Source organism: Piliocolobus tephrosceles, chromosome 16 (assembly GCF_002776525.5).
Source record: "Piliocolobus tephrosceles isolate RC106 chromosome 16, ASM277652v3, whole genome shotgun sequence".
In the NCBI taxonomy this organism is placed as follows: domain Eukaryota; kingdom Metazoa; phylum Chordata; class Mammalia; order Primates; family Cercopithecidae; genus Piliocolobus; species Piliocolobus tephrosceles.
In genome coordinates, this window is record NC_045449.1 from 74,672,622 (window position 1) to 74,693,791 (window position 21,170).

Sequence of the window (21,170 nt, forward strand, 5' to 3'; positions counted from 1 at the left end):
AATAGCGTCGTCCCTCAGTATGTGTGGGGGACTCCAGGACTCCAAGGACCCAGGGCCCACGACGCTCAGTCCTGCTGGGAAAGGTGTGACAGCTTTGCGTCCCCCACACACGTCCCCCACCGTGCTTGAATCGTCTCCAGATTCCTCAGAATACCAACTCCAGTGCAGTGTGTCAGCCGTGGTTATGCTCTCTTTTTTTTTTTTTTTTTTTGTTTTTTTTTTTTTAACGTGTGTTACTTTTTTTGTTTTCAAATATTTTCGATCTGTGGTTGGTTGAATCCATGGATGTAGAGGGCCAACCGTAATAAAAATCTGTTTTTAAAAATTAGGTGACAATAGCAGCTAATCCATCTCATCCCCCCTGCCCCGGCAGTGCCCCGCACAGTGCCAGGGTCCTTTCCTGGAGTGTCCTGTGGAGCCCTGACCTAGACCCCTGGTGCCCACGTCTGTGGCTCCCCCATCATGGGTGATGCTCAAGCAGCCACCAGCCTGCACCCTCCTTGCACTCTGTCAGGGCAGCCGGGAGCAGGGGGCCTCCTGCTGTGCCAGCCCTGGGTTCCGGGTGTGCCCAGTGCCCTCTTCTTCGCAGCAGCCTGCTCCCTGCCCCCAGGTCTTGTGAGGAGGGTTCTCATATAAGGCCAGCTGCCCCTCACAGCCCCTTCACCTGGCGGCTTAGCCTCGCGGGGAGCTGCTTCAATGCCTTACTCAGCTGTGGGGATCCCAGGACCCCAGAATAATCAAGGGGAGTGGGTCTCAGGCGGGCAGTCATCAGTAGACGTCTTGTGGGACCATGCTGTCACCCACGGTGGAGGGTGTTGTGGAGCCAGGCGGAAGCAAACTTCTCCAGTGAGGCCACGTCTCCTTACCAGGGCCTGTTGCAGGGGTGAATTCAAAGCCAAATCTCCTAGCCCACCCGCCCACTCTTTAAGAAAACTGAGGACACAGCCATCGCCGATGTCCTTGTGTTGCATGGAGCAGTTCCTAGGAGCCGGCATCCGCTGGGATAGAGAAGAGTCTAGGGAGTGTGCCCACGGAGCCTGGACTGGTTTTACATTTCTGAGATTTACTTGTGAATCCACACGGCTGTTGCAGAGCTGTGCCATCTGAGCTGGAAGGCTTCGGTTCTGTCCCAGTCCACGCGGTGCAGCACCACAGTTGAGCAGAAGGTGCATCTGCGTGGCGCCGTGGCACGGAAGTCCAGGTGTGCTTGGGCCCTAGACTCCCAAGACATCCCCACTGCCGCCTCCTGGGCGCAAGGCTGAAGCACAGGGACCGCCTGCCAGGTGCATACGTGCATGGGCAAGACCTGCGGGGGACGTGTCCCTGGGAAGAATGCTTCCTTTAGTTGAAGGCTATAAACTTGCCCTGTGGGATGAGACATGTCAGCTCCCAGAAGAGGTCCCAGCCTCTCATGATTCACTCCAGCACGGGCCGCACAGCGGCACAGCGTGACCTCTCAGATGGCAGCTGAGCTCTTGATTCCACACGGCTCAGTCCTGGAGACGCTCACTCACTGCAACACGCACTCCTCGTAGTGGCCTCTTCAGGAGCCACGGGCACGGGGCTTCCCTGACCTCTGCACTCACAGTGGGGGCGTGCAGCAGGGGTAGACACCGGCCCTCCATACGTGGAGCTGAAGGAGAGCCCATCTCAGGCTCTCTGAACGGAAGCCATAGGTGGCCGCGGGCATCTGCAGAACCCACGCACACATTGAGTTTCGCACCCCACCTCCATCTCCGTGGACTTGACCGGGCCATGCAGAACCCACTCCTCGTGCACAGCATGTTCATGCAGTGAGACAAGGTCCTCCACTGGCTTTCGATGCTTAAGCTCTTTCAGCAACAGTCGGGTGGCCTGGAATCACACCTCGAAATCCTTTGACTCTCTAATGAACAAGCACTTGCTTCTCAGCAAATTGTCCAGCTTCCCCAAAAATAAAGAAGATGGAGTTCTATGGTAGCTGGATCCCTTTTCAACTCCCAGTGCCAAGGGCAGGGCCCTGCCTACCTTGGCCTCCGGGACGAAGCCTGGCAGAAACTGGCACTCCTGGTGCCCGCAGGCAGGGGAGGCACCGCCTGGCCCCGCTCTGCCCTCCACACTCAGTGCCTGGGCCCAGCCCTTGCTGGACCTGCTGGCTCTACCAGGATTGCTGCTTCCCTTCTCCGCCTCTCTGGGTCTAGCATGGCATGGACACCGGTTCCACGATGCCTGCTCCATCAGCCTCCTCCCTGGCCTCGGCCAATGCTGACTGCGCCGGGACCCCACGTGGCCCGTGCCTGCCCCTTCCTTCTGGTTTCCAAGCGCTCAGAGCCCCTAGCCCGCAATCTCTGATTTGCTCCTCCAGGCTTCTGTGGAGTATACCCCAAGGCTCCGCATCCCCATCACCTCTGCGTTTTATTGTTCAATGTCTTAGATCTTGTTTGTGCTACCCACCCTCGCTCCATCCCTCCTTTGCCCAGAGAATGATCCTCCTTCCCCTCAAAGCCCGGCTCCTTTGTGCCTCTTCCACCAGGCCTTCCCACCCTTCACCTTGTAGCCCACTGCCAACAGGAGGAGTCACTCTTGCTCCTTCCTGCGTCACTCTGAGGCTGTACGGTGTCGTGGATGTGGCATGGCTCAAAGGTCTGAAGGGTATGCGTTCACATCCTTCATCCTCTGGGCCTCACCTTCCTCGGTGATGCTGGGGTGATACCTGCCTGTAGGATTGCTGGGGAATTAAGTAGGACCGAGCAGCCACACCGACAAAGCCTCAGCGCTTCCCTCCGTGCCCATGACTCACCGTTGTTATTTATGAATGAGTCTGAGTCCCTGCTGTGTCCTGCCTTGTCTGTCTTTGTATCCGAGCGAGCAGCACAGGACCTTGTATCAAGTGTCGGGTGAGTCGGGAGAGGCTTAGGGACAGAAGTCACAGCACATCAACCTTTCGTGAAGTCCCAGCATCTCAAAGCAGGGCCAGCACGTGGAGGTGGGCAGGAGGCACGCGGAGGTGGACAGGGCCAGCACGTGGAGGTGGGCAGGAGGCGCGTGGAGGTGGACAGGGCCAGCACGTGGAGGTGGGCAGGAGGCGCGTGGAGGTGGACAGGGCCAGCACGTGGAGGTGGGCAGGAGGCGCACACGGAGGTGGGCAGCAGGTGCGCGGAGGTGGGCAGGAGGCGTGCACAGAGGTGGGCAGGAGGTGCGTGGAGGTGGGCAGGGCCAGTACGCGGAGGTGGGCAGGAGGCGTGTGTGGAAGTGGGCAGGGCCAGCGCGCGGAGGTGGTCAGGAGGCCCGCGGAGGTGGTCAGGAGGCCCGCAGAGGTGGGCAGGAGGCCCGTGGAGGTGGGCAGGGCCAGCGCGCGGAGGTGGGCAGGAGGTGCGCAGAGGTGGGCGGGAAGCGCTCTCTGGGTCACAGTGCAAAGCAGCACGTGCTGAACTTGATGCGGTGTAGACGTCCACGCCACATGTAACATTACCCGTGGGCCGCGGAGGCTCCTGGAAATCTAGGACGTGACATCAGATGCTCCTCCAGGGGTGTGGTCGTGCCCTCTGATCCGCTGAGGCATTTCAAGGAAAGTTACACCCTTTCCCATGCAGTTTTCCTTTTAGAAAGATTCAGCCTCAGAAGATGAATCCGTGTGATCAAACCTAGTGATCAGCTAAGATTCTTGAATCTCGGGACCCATTGCCAGAATAACAAAATGGGAGCTTCCTGTAACCTTGACTCTTTAAAGCAACACTTCCGATACCAGGGTTAGGGTTTCAGAAAATGCAGCTGCCTTAGGAGCCTCGTTGGCAGCTACTTTCTACTAAAACGTCTTCCATTTCTCTCTCTCAGGAGTTTCCTTTAATAGCGTTTACACTCAGATTTGGAGAGTCCTGCTGCACCTGGCTGCTGACCCCTATCCAGAGGTCTCAGACGTGGCCATGAAAGTGCTCAACAGTATCGCCTACAAGGTATGTGCCGGGCGCTCCCCACCGCGCTCCAGCTGCTGGTTCTCGGTTATGAGTGTGCACACGAGGAACCCCAGGCGTGCCCGGGTCCACACCACGGTTTAGAAAATAAAGCGAGCTTCAGCAAACATCTTGAATCTGGAGATGTACAGTACACCCTGAACACTGTCTGTGCCGCTCTCATGTGGGCAGGGTGCTGGATTTACTGACCCCCGTCAAGGCAATTAGGGGAGGACTGAGGACTGCCATTATTTTTCAGGATCCTCTGATGTCTGAGTGAGCTACAGTGCTGGCCCTTCTTCCATTTTTTTTTTTCTTTCTTAATTATTTATAAGAGACAGGGTCGGTCTGTGTTGCTCAGGCTGGTCTTGAACTCCTGGGCTCAAGGGATCCTCCTGCCTCAGCCTCCCAAAGTGTTGGGATCACAAGCGTGAGCCACCGCACCTGTTTTTTGTTATTTTTTAAGACAGAGTCTCACTCTGTCGAGACTAGAATGCAATGACCTGATCACGGCTCACAGTATCCTCCAACTCCTGGGCTCAAGCAGTCCTCCCACCTCAGCTTTGGAAGTAACTGGGACTACAGGTGCACACCACCACACCCAGCTAATTTTTAAATTTTTTTTTAGAGACAGGGTCTCAGTGTGTTGCCCAAGCTGGTCTCTAACTCCTCAGTTCAAGTGATCCTCCTGCCTTGGCCTCCTGAAGTGCTAGGATTACAGGCATGAGCCACCACACCCAGACTTTTCTTCCATTTCTAATAGCAGTGATTTTTGACTCATTCAAAACCTGTCTAGCTAATGGTTTCTTATTCATGGCCATTCTAGCTAAAGGGAGCTTTCCAAAGAATCAGCTTTTGGTTTCATTGGTTTTTCTCTGTTGTTTGGCCGTTTTCCATTTTATTGATTGACGCTTTCATCAGTAAAGCTTGCTTTCTTCTGCTTACTTTGAGTTTAATTTGCTCTTCTCATCCTAGTTTCTTAAGGTAGAAGCAGAGATCATTGATTTTAGTCCTTTCTCTTTGGGGACTGTAAACTCTTCTCGGTCCCTTTTGTGAGCTCTGGGCGTTTGGTCTACCACCTTCCCGCTGTGTTTTCTCTGCCTCATGGGTTGTCAGTCTACCGTGAGCAGATGAGCACTTAGTCAAAGACTCTGGGGGCCTCCCCTGCAGACCTTGGAAGCTTTCCCCTCTCCAGTGCTCTGTCCTGCAAATTCTCGCCACCTCAGCCTCCCTGGAGCCCTGGTCTCTGTCTCCTGTTCCCTGAAAGTGCTGGGCTCACCCTCTCTGCGTCGTGGCCTGGGACTGCCTGAAACCACGTTCAAGCTGGACACAGGGCAGCTGTTTATTTCCCTTTTCTCAGGGATCACAGGCCTGCGACACCCAGCACCCAGTGTCCGAAAACAACTGTTTACAGTATTTTTCCTGATTTTCTAGTTGCTTATGGAAGTTGGATGATTTACATGGAATTAGAAGTCACTCATAGCACTTAAAAAATTTTTTGTAACTTTTTGATAAAACTTCAAAAGCTTACAGAAACGTTGCAAGAAAAATGCAGGGAAAGGCCACAGTCTTGCAGCCTCTGCGGTGTTCTCCGTCTTCATCTGACCCGGCTGCGGAGTTGACTTGGGTGTCACTCACTGCCAGGGTCTGCAGGGTTGAGGAGCCACGGCTTTCCATCCTCTTCCATTGCTTTTTCCAAGTGAGCTGTCGAGTCTCCCTTCTCATTTGCTGCGGCCTTCTGGGTCCTGGCCGGCTGTCAAGCCAGGGTTCCTGCAGCTCCTCAGCTCCTTTTGCGGATATTATACTTGTGTGGCTTTCGGCTCCTTCAACTAAGTTATTTTCTGTTGGTCTAGTTATGTCTTATTTCTGACAGGTTGAAATCACCTTACTGTCTACAGTTGCTGCTGCTTCAATTCTTTTATTCATTTATTTATTTATTTTGAGATGGATTCTCGCTCTGTTGCCAGGCTGGAATGCAGTGGCACAATCTCAGCTCACTGCAGCCTCCGCCTCCCAGGTTCAAGCAATTCTGCTGCCTCAGCCTCCCGAGTAGCTGGGACAACAGGCGTGAGTCACTGCACTGGCTGATTTTTGTGTTTTCAGTAGAGACGGGGTTTCATCATGTTGGCCAGATGGTCTCGATCTCTTGACCTCATGATCTGCCTGCCTTGGCCTCCCAAAGTGCTGGGATTGCAGGCGTGAGCCACTGCACCCAGCCTGTTCTTTATCGTATCACAGGTAATAGTCACAAGTAGCCTATTGGCCAACTTGGAAAGATCCAGATTGTTTAATTCTGCACCGGCCTCCCCTCCTGCAGCGGACCGCTCTGCTACTTCCTTCGTCACCGCATCCCTGCCGCGGACTCTGCCGCTTCCTTCGTCACCGTGTGGTGTGGCCAGCTGCACAGGCACCTGGCGACGTTCACCCCCAGGCAGCAGGCCGTCTCCTCCAATTTCTTCTATGTGTCACTGGCCTATTGAAAATAGCCAGTCAATTAAGTTAATGTTTTCATTATGCGGTAGGAAAACTAAGAAATAATATAATTATTTGCTTTTAAACTAAGAATAGGATAAATACAAAAATAAAACTTAGGCTGGGTGCGGTGGCTCACACCTGTAATCCCAGCACTGTGGGAGGCCAGGGTGAGAGGATTGTTTGAGCCCAGGTGTTTTGAGACCAGCCTGGGAAACAGTGAAACCCCATCTCTACAGAACAGTAACAGGTTAGCCAGGTGTGGTGGCAAGCACTTGTGGACGCAGCTACCCAGGAGGATGAGGCTGGAAGATCCCTTGAGCCCAGGAGCTCGAGGCTACAGTGAGCTATGATTGTGCCGCTGCACTTCATCCTGGGTGGCAGAGCGAGACCGTGTCTTTTAAAATAATGTTGAAAAATGTATGTTTGCTACATATTATGGTCTGAGACCAAGAAGGGGAGGCAGTAAAGCAGATAGGAAGGAAATAAGGAAGAAAGAAAGTCGTAAGACTGCACAGGCACCCCTGAGGAAACCACCCGTGGAGCCCCCAAGCCAGAGCAGCAGGTCCCGAGGCCTCTGAGATGAGCTGACGCCTTGGAGGATTAGGACTGAAATCATCACATGTGCCTGCTACGGATTAAGGAAAATCAGTTCTTACCACTTACCACTGCCCTTTTAGACTCTAAATAGCCTCTACCACTTTTAGTTTAAAATTTCAAGGTTGGGTTTTAAATAGCCATTTTCACTAAAATAATTCAAAAAGCTTTTTATGAACATTGATAAATGGTTTAAGTTTTTAGAATTGATGGCCAGTTCGCCGTCTCAGCCGGCAGTTCTCTGACACACAAGAGTGTCTGGTGGCCTCTTCTTTTCTCTTGGAGGCACAGGATGGCGGTGGCCATGGGCCACCCCTGCTCTGTCCTGACTGCACAGTTGGAGGCCAGCGCTATTTAGGTTTGATCATTTTCCCCCAATTAATTTAGCTTCTTGGGTATTTTGATCGTGATGAAATCAGTATTCAGCCAATTTAAGTTTATTTTTCAGTGGCTTTAGTGTATTTAACCTTACTAAAAAATTAGCCTGAATTATTTTAAACTGTAATCCGAGTGCCTAATCTTGAAATATAAGGACTATGAAGTGCACTCCTGTGGACCTGGCCTCCAGTTGTTAAATAGCTCCTCCTAGGAAGCTCTCAAGCATGTGTGGCACAGAAGCCACTGCTGTCTGCTTTGCAGCAAATGTCCCAGCACAGCCTCCACAGCCCAGCACCCTTTTGGATTGTGCGTGACATGTAGTCTAGCTGGATGGCCTGCCCCCTTCTCCCCCCGTGGTAAGGCAGTTAAGCACTTGCATGTGCCTTTCATGTTAGCAGGTTACAGCAACTCGAACACAGGACCTTGTTGTGCTATCTGATTGAGCTCCAGAAACCCCCATAAAAGTGGCATTTGCCTTCTGTGCCTGCTTTGCTGTCCTAGAATGACACACAGACCTTAAGGCACATAGCCATCACTCCAGCAGACACGCCACAGCCAGAGGAGTGGAGACCAGAGTCAAGAGAAGGCCTCTGCTAGAGACCTTGCTGTACATAGCACAATGCAGCATGAGCTTGTGTGTGTGTGTGTGTGTGTGTGTGTGTCTGAGTGTATATAAGTGTGTGTGGGTTCAAGAGTAAACATTGCTACTAAAGCATTTGGAAACATAAATCTTTCTTGTCTTCATTTTAATTTCAAGAAATGCCTTATTTTCCTGCTCTAGGAACTGAAGGGATTAAATTTCATTTTACAGAGAAACGAGCCTATTTTAGATATTTAACTCTGGAGCCAAATTTTTGTTCATCAGAATCTAAAACAGCCTTATTACTATGGAATGCCCCGTAGAATTCTGTATTCAAATACAGAAATTGCCACCAACTCTGTATGAGAGAACCCACACAGCTCCAGAGATGTAGTCTGATTTCATGTGTGTATGATGTATTTCGATTCCCATTCCATGAGCTTGGGGTTTTCATTTTGCTTTTAGCTTCCTTTTCCCTTGATTTAGTTTTGGGGGTGTTATTTGTTTTGTTTTGAGACAGGGTGTCGCTCTGTCACCCAGGCTGGAGTTCAGTGATCCAGTCATGGCTCACTGCAGCCTCGACCTCCTGGGCTCAAGCAATCCTCCCACCTCAGCCTCCCAAGTAGCCGGGACGACAGAGGCACACCACCATGCGTAGCTAATTTTTGTATTTTTTGTAGAGATGGGGTTCACCATGTTGCCCAGGCTGGTCTCAAACTCCTGGGCTCAAGTCATTCGCCCACATTTCCCTCCCAGAATGCCAGGATTACAGGCATGAGCCACTGCACCTGGCCTGCTTTTAGGTTTTTTTTGAGGAAAATTTCAGACTATTGTAGAAGTAGAAAGAAAGGACTGATGGTCCTCAGGAGCCTGCCTGTGGCCCCAGCAGTTCTCACCCTGTGGTTTTAGGACAATGCCAAGAAAGAACCTTCAAGCTACAGGTGGTCACCTGTCAGGGCACACATGCTCATGATCACTGCTTATATTATAATTTATGAGAAAACGTATGAGCATAAATGCACAAACTCACCTAGAAGCACTGCTGCAGCCTCTTGATGCTGTGAAGAGTGTGTGCATGCACTGGCTGCTGCCTCTATTGCAGGACCCATACATGCAGACAGAGATGAGAAATGAGTGTACTTAACGAAAGGTCAAATTGATGGCAGTGGCAGCATGTCTTGGAGCAGCCACTGCCATGACGTCAGCCACAGCTGGAGAGGCATGGCCAGGGCCGCGTGCTCCACGAAGCTGGCAGGGGGCAGGAACAGGAGGAATCCCCACTCCCTTCCAAATTGACAGGGCAGGAGCCTCATGCTCCCCAGGCGCAGCTGCAGCCACCCAGCCACAGCTCTGGATCCACGCATGTCTGTGCTCTTGGGGACCAGGAACAAGCAGGAACCCCACCCTCCCAGGCACAGCTGCAGCCATCCAGCTGTGGCTCCAGACCCAGCCATCTCTGTTCTTGGGGGCCAGGAGCAGGCAGGAGCCCCACCCTCCCAGGCGCAGCTGCAGCCACCTGGCATGGCTCCTCCATGCTGTCAGGGGCCCAGGAAGCACCCCTACCCCCGCAGGCTCGGAAGTGTCTACTCCCATTGCCTGGCCTCTCCCTGCTCCTGGCACCCACTTCAGTCTCGGAGCAAAGTTAAGGCTGAACCCAGGCGCTGTTGCAACCCCACCAGCTGTGCACATGCTCGAGGCAGGGCTAACATGCCAACCTCCTGCTGCCTCAGCCCCTTCTGGACTTTGGGCACCAACGAGCATGGGAGGGAGACTGAGGGCAGTTTGGCACTAGCCTGCAGGTGCCCCTCGGCACAATCAGCCTGGGTGTTGTGGATGATGGCAGGGTCCTGGGCAGAAAGGGGCAGGTCCCGGTGAAGTGCCACCTTGAAGCCATGGATGGCCTGAAGCCTGGGGGCGGGGCTGATGGACCAGGATGGGAACTCATGGTGCTTCTTCGGAGCCTGCCCGTAGCTGCTCATGACTCTGTCAGCACACACTTCCTCCCCTTTGAAGCCCATAAAAACCCCGGACTCAGCCAGACTTGAGGAAACAATGGGATGACCTGCCTCAAGAGAAGAGCTACCCACTCCAGGGTCTCCTCTCTGCTGAGAGCTAAGCAGACGTCAGGAAAACCAGCTGCGAGAAGGAGCTACCCGCTCCAGGGTCTCCTTTCTGCTGAGAGCAGAACACTCATCAGGACAACCTGCCTCTGGAGAGGAGTTACCAACTGTGGGTCTCCTCTGAACTGTTCTGTTGTTCAGTAAAGCTCCTCTTCAGCTTGCTCACCCTCCACTTGTCCATGTACCTCATTCTTCCTGGACGCAGGACAAGAACTCAGGACTTGCCAAATGGCAGGGCTACAAGAGCTATAACAAAAACAGGGCTGAAACATGCCCCTTGCTTGCCATGTGGCAGACAAGAAGGAGAGAAGAGGAGAGAAGAGCTGCGGCCCTTCAGGGAACCCAGACCTAGGAGCGCCCCAAGATAGGGCTGTGATGCCATCTCTGGGGCTCTGCAGTTCCTGGTGTCTCCAAGCTTCCAGGCGCCACCGTGGTCCCCAGTGCCAGCTGTTGAAGCTGCTTGTAGTACACCTGGCCCAGCCACAGCCTTGCAGGGAGCTGACACCTATGCCAGTGCCTAGAGCTGCCCTGCAATGTGTGGCTTGCACAGTGGCTGGACCCCGCATTCACTCTCACCACTCTGCGCCTGGCTTGCCTTTGGCAGGTGTGAGATTCAGGCCAGCAGTGTGAGCCAAGCGCAGCCCGCCAGGCTGAATGGGCATAACAAGGCCAGTGGGCCCAAGTGAAAACTTGGGCAAAGGCATCCCAGCACTGTGGGAGGCCAAGGCGGGCAGATTACTTGAGGCCAGGAGTTCAAAACCAGCCTGGTTAACAGTCTCTACTAAAAATACAAAAATTAGCTGGGTGTGGTGACACACTCCTGTAGTCCCAGCTACTCAGAAAGCTGAGGCACAAGAATTGCTCGAACCCAGGAGGCAGAGGTTGCAGTAAGCCTAGATGACACCACTGGACTCCAGCCTGGGTGACAGAGCGAGACCCCATCTCAAAAAAAAAGTACAAAAGAGAGTGAAAATAAAGATTGAGATACCCAGGAAAGCATATGCCAAAGCACTAAACATCCTAAGCCTGACACCTGGCTTCGTGCTTTCGTACTGTGAGTTACTCATGGATAGGTTTCTTTTTTTTTTTTTCGAGACTGAGTTTCACTCTGTCACCCAGGCTGAAGTGCAGTGGTGCGATCTCAGCTCACTGCAACCTCCATCTCCCAGGTTCAAGCAATTCTTCTGCCTCAGCCTCCTGAGTAGCTGGGATTACAGGCACGCACTACCATGCCCAGCTAATATTTGTATTTTCAGTAGAGACAGGGTTTCGTCATGTTGGCCATGCTGGTCTTGACTTCATGGCCTCAAGTGATCCACCTGCCTTGGCCTCCCAAAGTGCTGGGATTACAGGCGTGAGCCACTGCACCCGGCCATGGATACATTTCTTTTAAAATCAGACTGTCATGCCAGAATTTTCTCTCCTCCTACTTGACAGCATCTCTTAGAACCCAGAGAGCCCGGTCTGTTTGTCCCTACCCTCTGTTCTCTCAAGCTGCCTGAATCGTAAGGATTTCTTAATTCAGCATGTTTGCAATTAGCTTCTAGACCAAAGTAGTTCTGCACTTGCTAAAATTGTCTTTACCTCTGAAATTCTCTGAAATTTCTCTTCCAGTGATCTCAGCCGATCTGCATATAGATATTCTGATTTCTTTTTAATCTCATCAAACAGCATTTCCTTAACTGAGATGGACAGTTCTCTGTTGTCGCCGTCATCCCTCCCTCTAGAACCACACCTCTCTGAAGCCATCGGGCTCTCTCCCAGCTCAGGGCCCCTCCGGGAATGGTGAGCTCTACCTCCAGCCCCTGAAGGCCGTGCTGCCCGTCCCACCCGTGCCTGGTTTCAGTGGTAACCTGCTGCGTGGAAGTGTCCGACTGCCTCTCCCACCAAGCCACAGGCACGCACACCCTCTGCATCCTCAGCGAGCTTTCGCCTCACCTGTCTTAGTTCCTGCACCTCCACCCAAAGGAGGGATGCTCAGAACAGTGGGAAGAGCCACCCCAGGAATGTGGCACACCAGCAGCACTAATGAACAGCCTGTACACGTCACGTCTACGGCTTGAAAGCTTTTCATGTGCATGCTCATTCCCCTCCCTGCAGACCTGGGGAACGAGGGCAGCATCAGCCTGGATTAGCTACAGAATCAGACGTGGCCCTGCCTTAGAGCCACGCTGCCCAATGCCGGCCCGTGGGCCCCTGCCCAGCTAGAGCGGAAGCGCCCCTGGAGAGCCCGTGCAGACGGAGATGCCCTGTTCCCCTGTGGAGATGCGGACTCCGGGCTCTGGGGTGGTGGCCAGGAATCTGTTCTGCATGAAACTGTTCTGTGCAGCTGCAGGCAGCGGCTGCCACTCAGGCACCCCCACAGGGGTTCATAGCCACGAGGCACTAGGCTGGCTCTTAGGGCCTGAGGCTCCTCCAGGCAGGGACAGCACCAGCTTTGCCCTGAGCCCCATTCTAGCTCTGCCGGCTTTCAGCCAGTGACTTCATGCCTCTCAGCTTGCATCTCTCCATGTCTAAAACTTAAAACTGGGATCGTGGTACGACCCCCACCCCACTAGGGCTGTGGTAAGAAGTGCAGAGCCCTGTCCCTGTGCCGCCCGGATGCAGAGAGGGATCCACACAGCAAGCTGCACTGTCGGCACCCGTGTCTGTCGCCGTCACCTCCTTGGCCATCTCACCATCCTCTGTGGAAGAAAGGCCACAGCAACTCCAGAACCTCCCGAGCCTTCCCTCACGCCTGGCTCTGAGGAGGGAGGGAGCTGGTGGGCTGAGACACCTCGGCCTCCACTGGTGTGGAGTTCTCTTCCCGCAGCACCCAGGACTGAGGGCGCCGTGATGCCAAGTGAAAATCCTTAAGGCTTCCTTTGTAACTACTGGGCAGCTAGCTAAGAGTCACCATGTTGCTTTAACGGAATAATACCCAGGACTTACTTCTCCAAAGGAAGAGGTCGTAGGATGTATCTAGGAAACGCGGTTTGCAGAAAAATGACTTGAAGAAATAGCAGCACACGCTTTTGCAGGGGCTTCTTCTCCCCCACCAAGCAGCCCGCAGCCTCTGCGCTATTCTTAGCCCCAAAGTGCCTCTGGATAATCCTCTGGGAATCCCTTTTTAAGAGTTTCTCACACATGAGTCCAGATCCTCGATATAAAATTAACAGGAACATTTCTGAAATACTCCACTTCCTCCCAAGATAGAGCAGCCAGAAGCTGACGCTGGCATCCACAGCCCTGACTGTGTCAAGACCCAGTGGGAAAATTCACTGTCCACGTCTCTGAAATGCACGGTATTTTTATCTGCATTGGCTCAGACCCCCCGTGTCCTTGTGAGGTGGCACTCCCGGAACAGGAGACAATCCCCACTCCACCAGCTGCACACAGGCAGGGGTGGATAAAAGATGCCCGGGACGCCATCTTCCGAGAGTGTTTATGTGTACACTGGCCCAAGAGAGCATCTGTGCTGAGAATTTCACTGTTAGCAAAGTCCTATTTGCCACCGCTGAAGGTTGGCTTGGGGAGTGGAAGAATGGCCCTGTCTCGTAGCCGTCACCCTGACCGTCTTACAGCTGCCGTCCTCTCTGGACTCAGACCTCCCTAGAGGGCGTGTCTGCACACCCTAGACCACTGCAGGCTGTGAGCGAGCTGGGGTTCTGGGGGTGTACACGCTGAGAAGGGCACTGTGTCCTCGAGGCAGGCCTGGGCCCACACTAAGGCTATGTGGGCTGCACTCAGCCCTCCAGTTTGCACCTCCAAACCCAGCCTCTGCCGGCGCCATGCCTTCTCTATTCACCCTTCCTGGTGCTGCGCTAAGATGGTGGCAGGGACCAGCAGAAAGGACTCTCCCTGCTCCTCCTCTGCCCCTGCCCTAGCCGCGCCCCGCAGCCCCTGCTCGTTGAGCGTCCTGTCCTCACACCAACACCACAGGCAGGCAGGTCTGCCAGGTCACCTCCGAGGGACGTGCTGCTCATGTTCACAGTCTTGGCCCCACATCCAGCACAATCAACGCTGAGTAAATCTTTGTTGAACAAATAGGAAGTGCACGGCTAAAAGAAGGCTTCCTCCAGGCTGGCACCCTGTGGTCACCACACTGATCAGTCGGGGGGTGATGGGGGTGGTTCCTGAACCAGGTGTGTGTCCATCTCTCATGAGATTTCCAAAAGTGATAGAAAATTAGTTTTGTGACAGCAGCCACAGGTACAAGCCATGTGAAAGCAGGATGATCTCATAACCCCAGGGGCTGCGAGAATTCCTGCCAAGGCCAGGATCAGTTCTCTTCCCAGAAGAGTGGACACAGCAGAGGGTTCGTCACCACGGCTCCCACACGGTGCTCCCGCGGGCGCTTCCCTGCAGGGTGGCAGGGGCAGGAGCTGCACAGACCCCGGGCAGCTGAGCGGGACACCCCAGGGCTCCTGAGTCACCCGCCTCAGCCCAGCAGCGCCTGAGCCTTTGTGCTCCGTGAGCGTCTGAGCCTGTGTGGGTTTTGCTGAAGGCTTCATTTCAACTCCAGAAGTTTTCTGTCTTCCCCGTCACCTCCCACTGTTTTTCCAGACATTTTGAGAAGGCACATGTAAAGTTCAGAGTCGAGAACTTGCTTTTCTCTTTTTAGACTTTTGAAGGGATCATATGCCTGGCAGGTTTTGTGGGGTGGTTGTGTGTGTCTAGGGCTGGCCAAATAGTTTAATACCAAAACAAAACAAGTTCAGAAAGAACAACTCTTGTCGTTTATAAAATAGGAACGTTGCTTCAAGACGAGTTATGGTTCCATTTTCTTGCTATTTGCGTTTTGAAGGAAAGGGTGATCTGGGAAGCGTCGATGTTACATGAGTGAAGACTGCAGGGTTGTTTTGTTTTCCTTGGTGTTCTGTTGGCTGAATTGCAGGTTCAAGGTTCCTAACTTCTAAGTGAATAATTAAAAGCCGTGAGACACCCAGCACTTTGGGAGGCCAAGGCGGGTGGATCACGAGGTCGGGAGATCGAGACCATCCTGGCTAACACGGTGAAATCCCATCTCTACTAAAAATACAAAAAAGTAGCCAGGCATGGTGGCGGTGCCTGTAATCCCAGCTCCTCGGGAGGCTGAGGCAGGAGATTGGTGTGAACCCGGGAGGCGGAGCTTGCAGTGAGCTGAGATCCGGCCACTGCACTCCAGCCTGGGCGACAGAGCGAGACTCCGTCTCAAAAAAAGAAAAGGCTGTGAGACAGTGCAGGCTCCACGCGGATGCGGATCTGCAGGACGGGGTTCTGTCTGACTGGAGCGCAGCCTGGGATGGGCCGGCACTCAGGGAATGGCTCGTGCCTGCGGGATCGGTGGGCACCTTCACAGAGCAGCTGGCCCTGTCCTCCTGATCACAAAGGAGGTTGCCCTGGCACCATCAGGCCCGTCCGAACGCACACAGCCTCTGGAGTCCAGAACCCAATGGGACCCACAGCCCCCACGTTGCGCAGTGCATTCAGAACAAAACCACCCCGAAGCAGCTGGGCCCTCGCGAGGTCCCGGCGGCGGCCGGGCAGCACACGCCCTGGCTTGCCTGGTTTCTCACAGATGCTCACTAACGCCGAGAGTTGGTCTCCAGACCCCCAGAAAACCTGCTTAAAAATTCAAAGCAAAGCCACTTACCCCCTGAATGCCAGGGCTCAAGCTGGTACAAATCTTTTTCTGTGGTAGAATTTCAAGCCCTGCAGGTGTCTGTGGCAGGAGGCTCACAGAGCCCAGGGTCTCAGCTTCATCTGCAGATGGCTGCATTGAAGGGGTGGTTTGGAGCCTCATGCTGCCCGCTAGGCTGTGCCAGTGGTGCACCACCCTGTTCCCCACCCCCCCGGGAGCAGCCGTCCCCTCCCCCTGACAGCGTGTCCCTCCCCAGGGCAGGTTTCAGCCACGTCTGTCCTGGAGATGAAGGTACCCCGTCCATGCAGTGCACCTGGCACCACCCATGTGCGCCCATGGGGAAGGATGACCACAGCCCCTCGGCCAGGGGGGTGTTGAGGGCAGTCTTGAGTTCCAGGCCCCATCGCGGCCGAGGCAGCAGAGCCCGTTTTGCCGCTGGAGAGAGCCCAGGCCCTCTGCAGGCATTCCCTGATGGTGCTGCACCCTGGGCGGTTTCCATGGCCTCCTCAGGAACACGGGGGTGTAAACAGTGGCCTGCGTGGAGGCCTCGGGCTGTGGTGGCTTTCCACCCCGTGCCCACCAGCCAGGTCCTGGGTAGATGAAGCCCTCCTTGACCCTCCACGAATGCCACTGACACCCAGCTCCAGAAAGAGAATGGCTGGTGAATTCTTCCCGGGCCTCAACTGGCAGCCTCTGACCCGAGAGCTGAGGTGTTGGGGAGCACCAGACTCAAGGCCAGGACGGTGCAGAGGCCCAGCCTCAGGCAAGGGGGAGGACCCTGAGGCCGCCCAGGAGCCGCCCCTCTGGCAGGGAAGGTGAGGAGGGTGGGCCTTCGTCCATCTCAGAGGCTTCAGGCCCTGACTCCTTAGGAGCCTCAGGCAGAGCTTCCTCCCCAGACGTCCCGGCTCCCACGGCCACGCCAGGGCTTGCCCAGCGGGTGCGTGTCCTCTAAGAGTAAAGAATATGCCCTTTGAGCTTCAGGGTTGCGTTTGGGGGGAATCCAGCTGGGGCCTTCCATTGGTGTTGGCGCTTCCTCAGCCAAAGGCCTTTTCTGGGACTGAAGCGGCTCCACGGCAGCCACCAGCCTCTGCTTCTTGTGGCGGCCTCCACGGAGCGCGTCCCGTCTGACCTTCACACCCCCGTGCCTTCGCCCCTAGGCCACCGTGAATGCCCGGCCGCAGCGCGTCCTGGACACCTCCTCCCTCACGCAGTCGGCCCCTGCCAGCCCCACCAACAAGGGTGTGCACATCCACCAGGCGGGGTAAGTGCCACCCGCTCAGCCTGCGGGTCCACGGTGGTGACCAGGGCCCCACGGGCTGAGCTCTCCCTGAGCCGGCCTCCCCATCCTCCTCCTTCCCCGCCCTGTCTTGGCTTCGTCTCCTCCCCCCTCTCTAATGGGCGTTCTCTTTCCCTTTCTCTCTCTGACACCCCGGTACCCTGCCTTGAGCTCTCCCCTATCTTGAGAAACCCTTCATTTGCACATCGTCTCAGCAAAAGTTGAACTAAGCCTGGTCTCTGTGGCCTTTCGGAGTTCTTAAGAGGGGATCTAGATCTCCGAGTGGGTGACCAACAGGTGTTTGCACCTCAGGACATGGCATTGCTGTGCGCTGAGCTCGGGCATCCCGGCCCACTCGGCTCTGAGCTGGTTTCGTGCTGTCCACACCACCTTCCAGGGTGCTGGAGTTCAATGAAGGACACCCCTGCCCCCTGCCAGGCAGGCACCTGAGCAGCATGGGCTCGGCACCAGCAGCTGGTGTGCGGGCGACTGAGGACACCCTGCTGGTGGCACCTGGGAGGGTGCAGGTGGCCCAGAAGGTTGTTCCATGTTTCCTCTCGAAGCCCCAGACTCCGCAGAGAATGCAGTGTTTGTTTTTCTCCCAATGGCAGGGGCTCCCCTCCAGCGTCCAGCACCAGCAGCTCCAGCCTGACCAACGACGTAGCCAAGCAGCCGGTCAGCCGAGACCTGCCTTCTGGCCGGCCGGGCACCACAGGCCCCGCGGGGGCGCAGTACACCCCTCACTCCCACCAGTTCCCCCGGACACGGAAGATGTTCGACAAGGGCCCAGAGCAGGTACGGAGCCCCGGCTGCCTCGTGATCTGGACGCTGAGAGCGTTGCTTCTCAGATGGGGGCTCATGGCCTCGGCCTCAGGCTGTTTACGTCGCCACGGGATGGGGCAGGACCCACCCTGCTGTCCGGGGTCTGTGGACCGCTCTCTGCCTTTGCAGACCCGGGCGCTGGCCCTCGCTCGTGCACCCCTCTGCCTGCACTCTTTAGGAGGACTGCCAGGTGTGTCCGGTTCTCCGCCCCTGGTTCTGGGTTCACCATTCTTGGCACCTTCCATGTAATGAAACAGGAGCGTAGAGTTACCCGGCTCCCCACTTCCTGGGCGTACAGCACTCTGCGTCCCCTCAGGGGCAGACGCACTGCAGAGCGTTTGTTCTGAATGTGTTGTCTTTTCTGTGAACGTCCAAGTACACTGCATAAATAGGTGCGCTCTCTTTGCCTTTAACTAAGTTGAAAAAGAAATTTCTGGAGAGAGGAATGTGTGCTTTGTTTTGCTGGGGCTGTGTGAGCGTTGTGAGGTGGCAGCTGGTCTGGAGACCTCGGCTGTCTCGTCCAGGTATTGCCACTTTGTCAGTTGAGGGCACCGGGGCTCAGGAAGGTGGTTCAGGGCGCACCCAGCACACCCAGCTGCTCCGGGTTCTGACAGATGATCAGCTCAGCAACGGAGTGGGGTCCAGGGCTCGCTTGGTCATTCAGTGATTTTAAAAGAAGTTAGTGGCCACCTTGCAGGGTGCCTTGGAGCAGGAATGGCCGTGTTGGGGTAGAAGAGCTGTCACAGCAGGAACGGGCAGGTCCCCACAGGTGCTGCTCAGCCCCAGCCCACCTGGACTTTCCGTGTCTTGGCAGAGGAGGAGCAAGAACCACCACCAAGCCCCAAGTGCAGGCTCAGCCTCCTGGCCAGCCCCTGATGGGGACAGGAGGCCGCGGTCCTGGGGAGCAGTGCCACTGGCACGTGCAGCGCCCCCACCCGACCCCGCCCTGGGCCATGGCTCTCACTGCAGAGCCAGAGCTGCTGCCTAGGGTTGGGGGGATGCACTTCTCACTGCACCTGCCCTGGGATCTTGGGGAGCTCCCTGTGCCAAGACACAGCAGGAGAGATGCCAGCAGGCCCACCCCCACGCATATGGCATGGCACAGGAGACCCCTGGTGCCCAGCCTCACTGCACAAACACACACAGACTCTGACAGCCCTGGCCGCCGCACGTTCCACAACAGGAAACACCCAAAGCTCAGTCCTCCTGAGCTTCACACCCTCTTTCTCCAGGGGCTGGGAGCCAGCCAGCCTGCACAGCCGCACGCTCCGTCCCGGCCACTTCACACGGAGTCCGCGCTCTCAGCCTGCTGTCACGGGGCCATCAGGGGAGCCGTCCTGGGACCACGCGGCGGAGGCTTTTTGGGGTTGATAGACCAGCACACAGGGACGCACGTGGCACTGTCTGGACAGTCAGCTAGAATTGACTTGGGAGCTGTGCTGGGTCGGCCCTGGGGATGATGGGACAAACGTGGCTCACGCTTCACAGCCCGGGCCCTTCAATTCCTGTCCCGGGCCAGATGTTCAGGGGTTCTCGGTCACCAGGATGTGGAAGTGAGCAGAGCACAGAAGTGCCGTCCTTAGGGGCAGCCCAGAGCTCCCGGAATGCCTTTGTCCCCTGCTGGAGCTCTTTTGAGCTTAAGAGTGGCATGACTGACTGGTGTTTCTTTTTCCTTCCACCCCTCCTGCTTAAACCCTGAAGACTGCGGACGACGCAGACGATGCTGCTGGACACAAAAGCTTCATCTCCGCCACGGTGCAGACGGGGTTCTGCGACTGGAGCGCCCGCTATTTCGCCCAGCCCGTCATGAAGGTGCGCCCGGAGCACGGGGTTGAGAGTAGAGTCCTAGCGAGCGTGTGTCCGTCCCACGTCTTTGAGCATAAACACTCAGGGCTTGTGGCTGTGGGAGTGTCGCTGTTGTGGTTGTGGTAGTGGTAGTGGTGTTCACGGTCAAGGTAGAACCCCAAAAGAAACAGACTTCATTTACCTTCCTGTTGCCGAACAAAAAGAGAAAACCTGCCTTGCCAGAGCTTGCCAGTGTGACGGGTGTCACTTTGCCTTAACTGACAGGGTCACTACAGGCCTCCCCACTCCCTAACGATGAGGATCACATGAGGCCCACCCCGAGGCCACGCTTGGGTGGCACAGAGGTCTGGGGACTGTTAGACCAAGCCTGCTGCAGCCAATCCCAGTGCGTTTGCGGTTACACCACAAGACATCTCTGAGGCTCAACCCTGACACAGCCCTGACAAGTGCCGCGTGCTGTGGACGCGGTGGCTCTGGCCCTGCAGGCTGGGGCAGGGCGGCGGCTCTGGGCCTCTTCAAGGGCCAGGGCGGGAGCTGCTCTGTCAGCACAGTCCCGGTGCTCACCTCTCTGCCAGGGTCCGGCAGGAGCTCGTGGAGATTTTTTGTAAATCTAAAGCACATTCCGAGAAAACCTTCCTCTTCCCTCATACGTAATTGAAAGCTGAAACTCTCAGCTTATGCTCGATTGTGTATCAAGCTTGCATCTTAGTCATCTCCGTGAATGGTATTTAGACCCCACGACAGCTCAGCCCCTGTGTTCCTGTACTCATAGTGAATGCTGATTTCTGTTCATAAAAACACAGAACCATCAGGCAGCCCCTGAGGCAGGCAAGCCGTAAAGCTTGAACTACTGAGCCCTTTACTGCAGAGAGAGAGCAGTTCGCCTCCCACTTCTCCAATGAACCTGGGTGGACAGTGGCCCGGCTGTGCTAGAAAGCGTCTTGCCAGGAAGCATCGAACACCTTAAATAGCCATTCCCTTTGACCCGGTCATGACTCTCCTAAAATACTGTCTTGAGAAAATAATCAGAGACACAGATGACTTCTGTGTTGTTTATAAGAATGAAAATTGAGATTCACTTAAATGTCCACAGAGCGTGAATAGTTAAAAAGTTATGAAATATTTGATGAGGTATTATTGGAGCTACTGAAAAGTTAAACATTAAAAATAGTGTCCTAAGGAAGTGCTCATGACAACATTCCTTAAAAAGAAACAATGCCGACCAAGAACCCGGATCGCAGAACAGTCAGAGCTGTGCTTCCCATGTGCAGACACAGATGTGCACACGACGGAGACCAGAAGAGCCTGCTCCTGACTAGAGACTGGCAAACGGTGCCGTCCACGACGGCACTGAATCGGGCTTCTTTTGTGTCTCTTCTGCAGTTTCTGCCCTAAGCCTGAAGCACCTTTAGAGTCGGGGGAAAAGTATTAAAGAAACAAACCCCGGGAGATCATTCAGGCAGTTGGATTCAGTCCTAGTCAGCAAGCCCCTCACCAGGCCCACCTGCCGGGCTCACCGCTGCTTACCTGCGCTGGCATGAGGTGGCGTCCCCTCCGGGCTCACCCCGGCTTACCTGCGGTGGCATGA

General features: G+C 55.1%; 1 protein-coding gene across 3 annotated transcripts in view; it reads left to right on the top strand.

Annotated features, from left to right (window-relative positions):
- The window catches only part of RPTOR (regulatory associated protein of MTOR complex 1), a 399,056-nt gene that overhangs the window by 340,333 nt on the left and 37,553 nt on the right, over window positions 1–21,170 (top strand). For all 3 annotated transcript variants that reach the window (XM_026455870.1, XM_026455869.2, XM_026455871.1), the window contains 4 exons: window positions 3,814–3,932; window positions 16,836–16,939; window positions 17,566–17,749; window positions 19,478–19,588. In XM_026455870.1, coding sequence (XP_026311655.1) covers window positions 3,814–3,932; window positions 16,836–16,939; window positions 17,566–17,749; window positions 19,478–19,588 — 518 coding nt within the window. The remainder of the gene's footprint in view (window positions 1–3,813; window positions 3,933–16,835; window positions 16,940–17,565; window positions 17,750–19,477; window positions 19,589–21,170) is intronic.